The sequence below is a fragment of the Podarcis cretensis genome, assembly GCF_951804945.1.
Source record: "Podarcis cretensis genome assembly, chromosome: 10".
Classification (NCBI taxonomy): domain Eukaryota; kingdom Metazoa; phylum Chordata; class Lepidosauria; order Squamata; family Lacertidae; genus Podarcis; species Podarcis cretensis.
The window spans coordinates 25041802-25054292 of record NC_137179.1 but is presented as its reverse complement, the minus strand read 5'-3'; the positions used below and the strand labels follow the sequence as shown (position 1 = coordinate 25054292).

General features: G+C 43.0%; 1 protein-coding gene across 1 annotated transcript in view; it reads right to left on the bottom strand.

Moving 5' to 3' along the window:
* STAB2 (stabilin 2) overlaps window positions 1–12491 on the bottom strand; it is an 84167-nt gene that overhangs the window by 10340 nt on the left and 61336 nt on the right. The window contains exons 52-61 of the mRNA XM_079992095.1: window positions 12348–12440; window positions 11170–11316; window positions 8883–8939; window positions 8225–8348; window positions 6787–6936; window positions 6183–6287; window positions 5171–5278; window positions 3829–4022; window positions 2123–2264; window positions 1131–1264 (exon numbers count right to left, since the gene is read on the bottom strand). Of these exons, the coding sequence (XP_079848221.1) occupies window positions 1131–1264; window positions 2123–2264; window positions 3829–4022; window positions 5171–5278; window positions 6183–6287; window positions 6787–6936; window positions 8225–8348; window positions 8883–8939; window positions 11170–11316; window positions 12348–12440 (1254 nt within the window). The remainder of the gene's footprint in view (window positions 1–1130; window positions 1265–2122; window positions 2265–3828; window positions 4023–5170; window positions 5279–6182; window positions 6288–6786; window positions 6937–8224; window positions 8349–8882; window positions 8940–11169; window positions 11317–12347; window positions 12441–12491) is intronic.

The following is a 12491-nucleotide window of genomic DNA, read 5'->3' as shown; positions in this document are numbered from 1 at the left end:
TCTCACATGGCCCAGTCACATGACTGGGCATTCCATTGCCAAGAAGCTTAAGACTGGGTGGGCTTTAAACATTTCCGTGTGGGACAGAACTGCAACTGGTGTCCTCGAGTTAGCACCGGGGGGCAACCCTAGCAAAGTAGCCGGCATTGTATCGTAGCGCTGGTCGATGCCTCTTGCTCCAGATTTGGAACTGTAGTGCTGCGTAAGGAAACTTGCCACCTGGGACAGAGATCTCTGGCCTTTCCTAGAATCATATGCATGTTCTTTCAGCCTGAGTTGGGAAAGAGAGGTAACGGGGAGAGATTTGCATGCAGTCTGAGAGGCAGGCTTACTATACTATGCCTCATTTGCCAAGTGAAAGGTCCCATGGCAATTAGGACGGCACACACTCGTGACCAGTCTCTGTGCATCAGTACAGGTGTTTGCACACTTCCAGCTAAGACTTACTGCATTCCAAAAGGCTCAAGGACCTCATTCACTTACAAGTTCTGTCAAAACAGGCTCGTGCATTCCCTTGCGCAGGATACTACAGTGGTACCTCGGTTCTTGAACGTAATCCATTCCAGAAGCCTGTTCAGCTTCCGAAATGTTCAGAAACTGAGGTGTGGCATCCCATTGGTTGCAAGAGCTTCTTGCACTCAGCGGAAGCCGCATTGCATCTTTGAGTTCCGAAAAATGTTCAAAAACAGAAGCATTTACTTTTGGTTTTTCAGTGTTCGAGAACCAAAATGTAACGTACGACAAGAGAGGTGTTTGGGAACCGAGGTACCACTGTACTGACCCAGTTCTGATCTGGACTGGTAAAAATACAGTGTGTTTATTATAGCACTGACTTGCATATGCACAGGACTTATGTCTGTTATTTGAATAAAGAAGCCAAAATACGAAAGGGAGTTTTTTTGTGTGAACCAGCTCTGGTGCTTTTTTTTTAAAACAGGTTGCAGCAACAGTCAATATTGTACTTATTTGAATGTTTTCCTACGTACTTCTTTTTCTTCAAAAGAAACTAGATGTATTCCTGATGGCACTTGTCCTTTACAACTTATTCTCCTGGCAGCTAAGTCTCTCTGTTCAGTTCAAGCATATGTTAGTTATCTGCCTTGCCTGCAAGTGGAAATAAGCATTGTTACCTGTTGCGCATAGACAAGCTGAGTGTAAGTAGCCATTGTTGCTCCTTCATCTGCACAGGTCTTATTTGCTGCGTTGTAAGTCATTTTATACCGACCCTTTGGAGAACGTACATGAAAAACTCCAACAGTAGTATCTGGAAGGAAGAATGGAGCAAACCCCAAAATCAACCCTTTCCATTATACAGTTTTATACCCACATTTCCATTTCACAGTGTATCCTGAATATATAGGGTTTGGTTTTCTGGACGTCTTGTGGATAATTATATCTTGGATCATGAACTGGCCCCTCATGGTCCTACCCAAAATGTTTTCAAGTAGCAATAAGAAGATTGAGTGCTTCAAAGACACACCCCTCCTTTGTCAACTCAATCTATTGTTAGTCAGGCAAAGAATACTGATTGTATGCAATAAATCGCTCAAAACATAGTCAAAACAAAAACCTAACATGTAGCTTTTTATATCTAAAATACGGTAATGTAGTCCAATAACATCTGTGGAACCAAAGCTCATCTAGAGATGTCTTCTCTTAGCTGGTACCTTCCAGCTGGACTGGAACTCTCACCATTGGCCATGCTGCCTGATGGGAGTTGCAGACTAACAGTTATATGAAGGACCATAGTTCCCTTCCTCTGGTCTAGAGAAAAGCACATTCACCAATACTACAGAAACTGAACATCTATAACAGGGGTCAGCAACCTAAGGCCCATGGGCCGGAAGCAGACACAGAAAATCGTTTCTGCGCAGACACAGAAATTTGTGGGGGGATCTCCGCGGAACCAATCCGTCCCAGGCAAGATAAACCTTGCTGACCCCTGATCTATAATGTAGCAAATTTCCCATTTAAGTTGCTTTGGGTAGCTATGGGCAGGATTTAAAAGAATTATAGGACTATGTAATTCTGAGAAGTCTAGGCTCATGAGAGTTATGGAACAGTCTTAATTTTTTTTAATTCACAATCACTATAATTGTGTGCCTGCTTGTGGTGCACTGACCTTGGAAATGGAGATCGGCACAGTTGGCATCAGCATGGCATTGCCCGTTATCTTGCAAACATCTGTCTACCGGTAGCTGTTTCACCTCGCAATCAATTCCATCGCCAATGTAGTTATCTTTGCATTGACACTTGCGATTATCCTGGGAGAGAAATTTGCAATGAAACTGCACAAACATTGAAAGCTGCCTTATAAGAGTCAGACCACTGCGTCCATCTAAATCAGTATTGCCTACACTGACTGGCATCAGCTCTCCAGGGTTTCTGGCAGAGGACATTCCCAGCCCTACTTGGAGATGCCACTGGGGACTGAACTTGGGACTGCATGCAAGGCAGATGCTCTACCACTGAGCTATAGCCTTCCCCCCTAGATTGTAAACAATTCAGCACGGATATTATGGCATACTGTCCATTCAAGAAGAAGGGGAGTATGTGTGTGTAAGATCCTTTGTCTCTACCACTGTTTTTGAGCATCTCGGAAGCTGAACATTTCGGTTTTCAAATGCCAAAAACCCAGAAGTAATTGCTTCTGTTTTCAAAAGCGCCTCGGAAGTCGAACGGCTTCCGCTGCATATTTCTCAATTTTCTCAATGAAATTTGCAGACCACCCTTTGTGCCTTGGTTTTCAAATGTTTCGAAAGTCGAACGGTCTTCCGGAACAGATTGCGTTGAAAACCAAAGTTCCACTGTAACAGTACAGGAGGGAAACTGACTAATGTTTTGCAGACTGTATTAAGTCCCCTCAGCAGCTGGAACCGAACATGATATTTTCAGACCAACCATGCAGTTCTCTTTCAGGGTAAAAATACTCATAGTGCTGCCACCAGAAGGCAGATCTTTGGGGCAGAATAGGCAGGAGGGCCCTCAAACACAGGAGGGCAGGCTCACACACTGCCATCTAAAAAGCACTGGCTCCATAAGACCATTCAGTCCAAATCTAAAACTACCTAATTGCACGACTGCAGACTTAAAGGCACATCCACAGAGTTTTCATTTCATGCACACACTGTTTCTATCTCCCCTTCCCCCGGTCTAGAGCACAGGGAAATGCTGGCCGTGGTTTATTGCATGTTATGATTATTTTATGATTACCTTATTTTTCGCTCTATAAGACGCACCCGACCATAAGACGCACCTAGTTTTTGGAGGAGGAAAACAAGAAAAAAAATTCTGAATCCCAGAAGCCAGAACAGCAAGAAGGATTGCTGGGCAGCAATCCCTCTTGCTGTTCTGGCTTCAGCGATAGCTGCACAGCCTGCATTCACTCCATAAGACGCACACACATTTCCCCTTACTTTTTAGGAGGGAAAAAGTGTGTCTTATAGAGCGAAAAATACGGTACATTCTGTAAGCTACTTTGCAGACCCAATGGGATAAAATGGGCTTTACAATCTGCAGTATGTATGACTGACCAGAATAGCTAGGAGGGTGGGGAGGGATACACTTAGCTTTTCCTGGGACACTTCCAAAGTTTTGTTAGGGGCTAAGAGAGCACAATTGCAAATGTGGGCAAATGATGCTATCTGAACAGTTCCCAATACCAGTGAGAGAAACAGCCTCTCGGACAGGGTTTTGGAATCTGTGGCCTTCCAGATGTTGTTTCACCCCCATCATCCTCAGACAGCATGGTCAACAGTGATGGGAGTCCAGCAACGTTTGGAAGGTCATACATTGCCTAGGACAAGGTGAAAGACTCTTAACACTTACAGGTCCAGTCTTGGTGCAAATTGCATGTTCATGGCAACCACCATTAAACCCATCGGTGCAAGGGTCGATAGCCATGCAGGTGTGCCCATCCCCTTTGTATCCTCTCTGACATGTGCAATTGACTTGCACACCAGTTTGTACACATTCTGCATTCTTATGGCAGCCACCGTTGGTTTTCTTACAAAGATCCTCAGCTGCAAAGCAAAAAACACAGATGATAGATAGATAGATAGATAGATAGATAGATAGATAGATGATATAGATAGCTCTTGAATATGGAAGTTCTACGCTATTATTGCAAGTTACTGATAGAGCAGTCCTCCAGGCATTATTCTATTCCTTTATATTGATGAAGTGAGATTTTTTGGCCCCCCAAAGAATGAGAAAATACAGAGTATTTCTGGCAGTATCTGAATGTTATGATACCTCGTGCCTACAATCGTGACACCAAATGCCTGGATTTACCCTAGGGAGAAGCAAATGTTCAGTCTGTCCTCTACATTGGGGTAGATCTATGCCCGTGGTGTGCTCTTCCCCTGCTCTTACTGGACCAGCTATGGAATGGGAAGAACTTTAGTGATCAGATGCCTCTCTAAAAGTCAAAGGCTAGGAAGGAAAGGACAGAGCTAAAACGAACCGCTAAACCTGGCTCAATTTGTTGAGTTAAATACCACATCAAGGCTTGCAGCCATTGCAACCAAGAAACAAACTTAAAAAGACAGAAATCCCTTCAAATGCTACAAAGCTAGAGAAGTCTGCCAGTCTGAGCTTGTGCTTGAAGATTCTCTCCCTTTCCTTTCCTTTCCCTTCCACTCCCAAACAGATGATCTGGGCTGCCAGATCTGACAGTCATGATCATCAGGTAGGTGTGCGAGAGAGACTAAACACTCTTCCCTAACAGGTGATCAGTGCTTCAGAGCTAATAATCACCTGACTGGAACACCCAGAAGCACAGAAGTGGGTCCCCCTCCCTTTTAATATTCCAGGAATAAGGGATTTATAAGTATAACCTTATGTTTTGGCTGTGGAGACCAGCCTCAGAATATCATGGGCAATTAGGCTAAAGTAAGTAGGCTGTCATTATGAATAATTCGTTGTAAGCACAAAATATTGGCTTCCTTTGTGCAGAGTGGATCCACTCTGTACCTTAATGCCACACTAAAATACATGTATTTGTGGAATTCATGGATACATTCATATTTTATCACATTACATAGGAACTGCACGAGGGCTGGAAAATAGGGGTGTGTAAAATAAACATGGTGGAAGATTTCAATTAAAATACATTCCTTCAATTTTATTAGTGGCTAATCTTTCTGGTTGACTCTCAATGTGATTATACCTGTACACGTGATTCCATCTCCATTATAGTATGGTTTGCACTGGCAGATGTTTTGCTCTTGGCAAACAGCATTAATGGAACAGTTGGGTGAACACTCGGGAGTTAAAGCTGTGAAGAAAATTAGAACCATTACCCACATTCAAACTTTTCTCATTGTCTCAAGACTGGGGAAAAATCCTAAATAAAGAAACTGGAGGTGTGGCCTGAATTGCATCCCTGTGCACTGAATCAAAGTAAATACCTCAGATACACTTGCAGTAAACTGTTTTAGTTCAGGGACAGGGAAATCCATGGAGGCTGGCAATATCTGGAGGAGCATCAGCCCTAGCCGGCATAGCCTATGGTCAGGGTGATGGGAGCCATCATACAGCAATTATCTGACACAGGTTCCCCACTTCTATTTTCTCTTTCACTCCCATTTTAATCCTTGATTAATGTATTGCAATGACTGTTATGGTTAAAACAATAAAAAAGACTGACTATTTCAGATGTCAACATTACAGTTATCCTTCTCAAGCAAATCTACAATTGTTTTGAGGGTTATGATAGAAGAGTGATAGCAAATGTGTAGCTAACATTGTTTCTATTTATATATCAGCTTTAGTTTTTTCTATTTGTTTTATAACTTTTGTTGCATTTCCCTTGCCTTCACAACAGGCCTATGAGGCGGGTCATTCAACTAATTAACATTCACAAGGTAGATGCACCCTAAATGGTTGATGAGGAGTAATTATTTTACTCCATTAAATGTTGGTTATAACATCTCAAGCATATTTACCAGAAACAAAGAGCCACTGAAATGAGACAATTAATTCTGACTGGGCTACCTCTCTTATAGAACCACATCATGAATGAGAATACACAAAGAATCTTGATTTCTTTAAGTTTATCAATTATTTGTATGGAAAATATGGTGAAGACTATTTTAATTAGCCAGCAGCTCTAAAAAGTAATGGCGAGATGAAATCTACTCTGCAGGCTACAACGTTCTCCTACTGTTAAAGAGTCAGACCGATTTTGGTTTCACAGAGCTGTCCAGTCCATCCAGTTTCACAGAAGCACCGTCCTGATCCATAAATTCCTTCATCGCACTGTCCATGTGATGTGCACTCACAGGCTGTAAACAGAAAGTTGTTGGATGATTAGGAGACGAATTATAAGGAGGAGCTTGATGCAGCCCAAAAACTTATGAACACTAGCTGGTCCTAGCAAAAGCGTTTTCCTACTGTCCCTTATAATTAGAGAAGTTGCAGCCCTTGAAGATGGGGCATGTGAAAGGGGTCCATACCGCATTTTTCACTCCTGCACAAATAAACAGCCTAGGTTAGGCTGAGCCTAGAAGGTCTGAAGTCAGGTCTCCCAAGTTCAGCTAAGACACACTCTGCAGCCACTAACAGAGGATGGGAACCTCTGACCCTGCAGATGTTGTTGCACTCCATCTTCTATCAGCTCCAGCCAGCATGCCAACAGTGAAGGATGATGGGAGTTGTAGTCCAACAGTTTCTGGAGGGTGGCAGGTTCTCCACCCCTGAAACTAAACCATGCTACCCCTTATAGTCTGACAAAAGGTTACACAAGTAAAGGGCTTAACAGAATGACAACCACGTGAAACCTACATTTGCAATCCAAGCCATATCTTCCCGGCATACAGAGCTCACATGAAGTCCCATTGAAGCCAGCATTGCATGTACATTCTCCTGTGCCAGCATATTCTTCATCACATGAACCACGGTTATTACATGGAGTTTCTGACCCTCCTGGGCAGGCTGGGAAGCAGAAAATGGCAACGAGTCAGTCCTTGTAAGAACTATCCCCAAGGTGGCTATTTTATTACTTATTGGGTTAGGTTGGTTGGTGCAAGCTACGAGAGAGCATTCTCAACACAGGCACTCCAGTTATGGAAATTGTCCTTCCTCTTTATAGTTTATGACACCAACTTGAAACTTATTTTTCACCCAGGCTTTTGTCTGAAGTTTTGTCTCCTATGCACCTTTGCATCAGTACTGTTTGATGGTTGTGGTGATTTTTATAGACCTGTTATATAACTGTACAGAAGGCTTTTGGCAACAAAACCCTTTAAAATCTATTCACAAGAGGCAATAATAGGAAAAGTATGCCGGCAGCAGTTACTCTAGGCTGCATCAGAAGAAGTTTAGTGCCCCGTTCAAGGTCTGCCTTGGTCAGACCACACTCGGAATATTGTGCCCAGTTCTGGGCACCACAGTTTAAGAAGAATATGGGCAAGCTGAAACATGTGCAGAGGAGGGCAACCAAAATGATCAAGGGTCTGGAAACCAAGCCTTATGAGGAGCGGTTGAGGGAGTTGGGTATGCTTAGCTTGAATAAGAAGAGGAGACTGAGCGGAGATATAATAGTCATCTTTAAATATCTTAAGGGCTGTCAAATGGAAGATGGAGCAAACTTGTTTTCTCCTGCTCTGGAGGAGAGGACCCAAACCAATGGGTTCAAGTTACAGGAAAGGCCATTGCAACTAAAAACCAGGAAAAACTTTTGAACAGTGAATGCTGTTCAACAGTAGAACAGACTCCCTTGGAAGGTGGTTGACTTTCCTTCATTGCAGGTGTTTAAGCAGGGTTTGGATGGCCATCTGTCATGGATACTTTAAGTGAGATTCCTGCATTGCAGGCTGTTGGACAACATGACCCTCAGGATACCTTCCAACTCTGTAATTCAATGATTCTGTGAAAAACATTTCCATATCACTTTAAACACTCTGGACCACCCCTCTGCCATCTGTTTCTGCCACATGCTGCCTGGTGGTTGCTAAGCCAACTCTCCTGTTCAAGAGTCAGAACAGACGATATGTAGGAAGCCTATCCCAGTTTTCTTTTTTAGGCAGCCATAAAGGGATCCAATGTTGACTGTAAAAGTTGTGCTGGGAAAGGGGATGTTTAACCTTTCCCCCCTCATGTTGTTATCTAGACCTAAATTGCTCCCCCTTCCCACGCTGCTAATAGCATCACTGAGAAAGATATATAAGCACAGGAGCCCTTCTCAGAAGTTTCTCAAGTGTTTGATCCCAGGAAATCTTACCTTGACATTCATTCCCAAAGTAGCCCTTGCAACAGTGTGGTATCCTGACCATCATAGAACAATCCTTCTGACACCCTTTCAAGATCCTGTGGTTGAGAATGTAAGTACATCTCTTCACCTCTCCCTTACGGTTTCATATTTAGAAATGGGGGAAAAAGAGAATGGACAAAACAAAGAAATCAGGAAATTCAATAAATGCACCATAGGACAAGGTATTCACAATGCCCCTACCAGCCCTCACAGAATGGCTTAGAATCATAATGTTGGAAGGAATCTCAAAGGTCATTTAAATCCAACTCCCTGAAATGTGAAAGCACGTTTTGCCTCCCCAAAGGAATCCTGGTAACTGTAGTTTACCCCTTACAGAACTACAGTTACCAGCACTCATAACAAACTACAGTTCCCAGGATTCTGTGGTGTGGGAAAATGTGCTTCATATGTATGGTGTGTAAGTAGCTCTGAAAGCTTATGATTGAGGGAGTGAGAAAGGAACCACCGAGCTATTTTATAATTCATATGTAGGTTACAGAACTTCCAAGTCCTTTTGATACCTCCTTTGCTGTATAAACTTGTTTGTTTAAAATGTAGCTATTTTCCAAAATATTTTATTACAACTTGTCGGTTAAATTTTGACTCGTAAGTGTAGAACTGTAATTACCGTCACTTTAGATCCAGCAGGGCACCGAGGAGTTATGTAACAAGCAGTGCAGTCTCCCTGAAGAGAAAGAGAAATACACTTTTTCTGTCAGAAGACTAAAACTCCCCAAAGCTAGCTAGGATTAAAAACCACACTTAATTATTAAAATAACTATACAAATGCAATATATAATCTAATTAGCACTATGAACTGACATTGTAAACTTCATTTCCTACAATTTTTTTAAACAAGTCTCTTATCAAAGCTATATCTACTAATATATACCTGAGTGAAAGAGTGAGTATCAGTAAGTTCCACAGCTGAAGGGTCCCCATGAATTCAGTTGTACCTCTATACAGAGCCTATGCTCACAGAGCCTATACAGTGGACGCTCGGGTTGCGAACATGATCCATGCGGGGTGCACATTCACAACCTGCAGCATTCGCAACCCACAGCGCTGTGTCCGTGCACGCACAGCTTGCGATTTGGTGCTTCTGCGGATATGCGGCCACCAAAACCCGGAAGTAACCCGTTCTGATACTTCCGGGTTTTGGCAGCACGTAACCCGAAAAAACGCAACCTGAAGCGTCTGTAACCCAAGGTATGACTGTATGCACAAAGTTTATATGAGCACAATCAGGACCAAGCAAAAAGCAAGCCCAATAAATCAAACATTAGTGAATAGGTAAAAAAAGGGACACAGGTGGCGCTGTGGGTTAAAGCCTCAGCGCCTAGGACTTGCCGATCGAAAGGTCGGCGGTTCGAATCCCTGCGGCGGGGTGCGCTCCCGCTGCTCGGTCCCAGCGCCTGCCAACCTAGCAGTTCGAAAGCACCTCCGGGTGCAAGTAGATAAATAGGGACCGCTTACCAGCGGGAAGGTAAACGGCGTTTCCGTGTGCGGCTCTGGCTTGCCAGAGCAGCAATGTCACGCTGGCCACGTGACCCGGAAGTGTCTCCGGACAGCGCTGGCCCCTGGCCTCTTAAGTGAAATGGGCGCACAACCCCAGAGTCTGTCAAGACTGGCCCGTACGGGCAGGGGTATCTTTACCTTTACCTAAAAAAAGGTAAAGGACCCCTGGATGGTTAAGTCCAGTTAAAGGTGACTATGGTGTGCAGACTTCATCTCGCTTTCAGGCCGAGGGAGCCAGCGTTTGTCTACAGACAGCTTTCAGGGTCATGTGGCCAGCATGACTAAACTGTTTCTGGCGCAATGGAACACAGTGATGGAAACCAGAGTGCACAGAAATGCCGCTTACCTTCCCACCACAGCAGTACTTATTTATCTACTTGCACTGGCGTGCTTTCAAACTGCTAGGTTGGTAGGAGCTGGGACAGAGCAACGGGAGCTCACCCCATTGTGAGGATTTGAACCACTGACCTGATCTGAAAGCCCAAGAGGCTCAATGGTTTGGACCACAGCACCACCCGCGCCCCTATTTGTACAATAGTGTTTTAGAGGCCTAAAACACTGGGATGGGGGTGCCAGGCAAATTTATTTAAGAATAAATAATCTATTGAATTTAAACTGTGGGATGTGAGTCATTTTATTTGTTACTTTGTTTTGTGTGTGTGTGTGTGTGTGTGTGTGTGTACATATACATATATATATGTTGTTGTTGTTTAGTCGTTTAGTCGTGTCCGACTCTTCATGACCCCATATATATATATCTGTGATCCTCAGCTGGAGTGGTATAGAAATTTAATAAATAAGTATCAGTGTATTGCCACTTTCCTCTCAGGCACAGACATTCCTTGAACACACCTTAAATGACAGAACAGAGAAAAAAATCCCATATGAATCATATTGGGTTTTTCCCAATACTTCAACATTTATAAAATCCTGGAAATATAGAACATGGAATAACTGAGAAATGAAATCTAGCCCAGTACAACTTTTTCATTTGTTCAATAAAATGGAGTAGGCAGAGAAAATTCTTAAACATCTCTCTATTATTATTTCTAGTCAAGGACAATAACTAAAGATATTCAAAACGGCAAAACAGCAAATGCATTTTGCTATCTAAATTAAGCAACATTCAAAAGTAGGCAGTAAGAAGCAGATTAAATACACTGAGTTTAATTGAACCAAATCCACTTGAACTGAATAAGACTTCTGAGTATGCACATACCGAGCTGCATTATTTAGGCTCTGATCTAGAGCTCCAGTGTACAGCAAAAGGTCCTGAGTATGCAGGATTCCCTTGTACATGCAGGAGGTATGTATACATATTGGAGCACTCACAGATGTAAGGGCACTGGATTAGTTCTGAAATTCAGAAGGCAATAAAAATCCATAGGAGGACTGACCGGAATATTAGAAGAGATAAAGGTGTCACATCGACCTCCAAGGACAGGATCTGTTAACATGCAGTCAATACCATAAGCGATGCCACCATCAAACTCAATATGCCTTTGTACAATCTTACACCTTCTTTCATTGAGGAACAGGTCACCCTGAAGGAGAAAGTTATAATAAAGTTATCACTGCTTCAGCAGGAGGCCTATTAGGTAGTGAAAACAGGAAGAATAAATATAAATTGGAGTCAGATTGTTGGTTTGTTTTTTAACATATTTACCAAGAATCCAAAGGCCAACACCTTTTGTGTAGTATCTGCTTATCTATTTATATGACAACATATAAATAGCTTTCAGAGATGCTATGTATCTTATTATACTGTTTCGTTTGCTGCCACTGACATTCTAATGTCGCTTTTTATTGTTTTATGGATATTGTATTTTAATATTTTGTTGCTTTAAGCTGCCCAGAGAACACTGATATTGAGCAGCATAAAATCCTTAAAAGGCACTATTTTTATGCAATTAGTTGTTTCATTAAAGTGAAACAACTATGGGTGCTTCTGGAGAAAGTCTATGAACTAGATCTGGGGTAGGCAATGCAGATGTTGCTGGACTACAGCTCATCACTGTACGCTGACCATGCAGGCCAGGGCTGATGGGGGATGGAATCTAACATTGGATACCCCTGATCCATCTCAACCTGATTTCTGATGGGAGTTTGGTCACCCTCTTGGTCACCTGATTTGACAGCCTGTGCTGACGAAGAGATAGGGGCAATGTAACTCTGTTGATTTACTGGACCTCTCAGTGGATTTCAAAGACATTGATCTTGGTTATTCTTCTGGACTGCCTTCTGGGGGCTGTACAGTGGTTCCATTCCTTTCACCATTCCTGTGGAAAGCTTCACTTTTTCACGGTTTGAAGATGGAGGACTATCATCCCCTTCCTATGGAAGTTGCCATACAGTATTCTGCAGGGCTCTTCCCCACCCCAGTCTACACTGTTTGGCAAGCCGCCTTCTAAGTTTCAGAATGGAGTCTTTCCCAGCTCCACCTGGATAGAACCTAGGACTTATTGTATGTGAAGCCATATGTTCTGCCACAGAGTTATGTCCCTTCCCCCAAAGTATGATGATGGGATTATAGGGCTGGAGTGGTCAAAACACCATGGATTAGCCAAACACTCACCGTATTGCTGTCATCATTGCCACATATCACACTGAGATCAGAACCTTGAAGAGTCTTCAGTGAAGTAGAGCTAGGGAGGTCACAGGCTAAAATCTGTGGAAGAGATCAGGAAAAACAAGAGAAAAAGGAAGAGACTGCACTGGT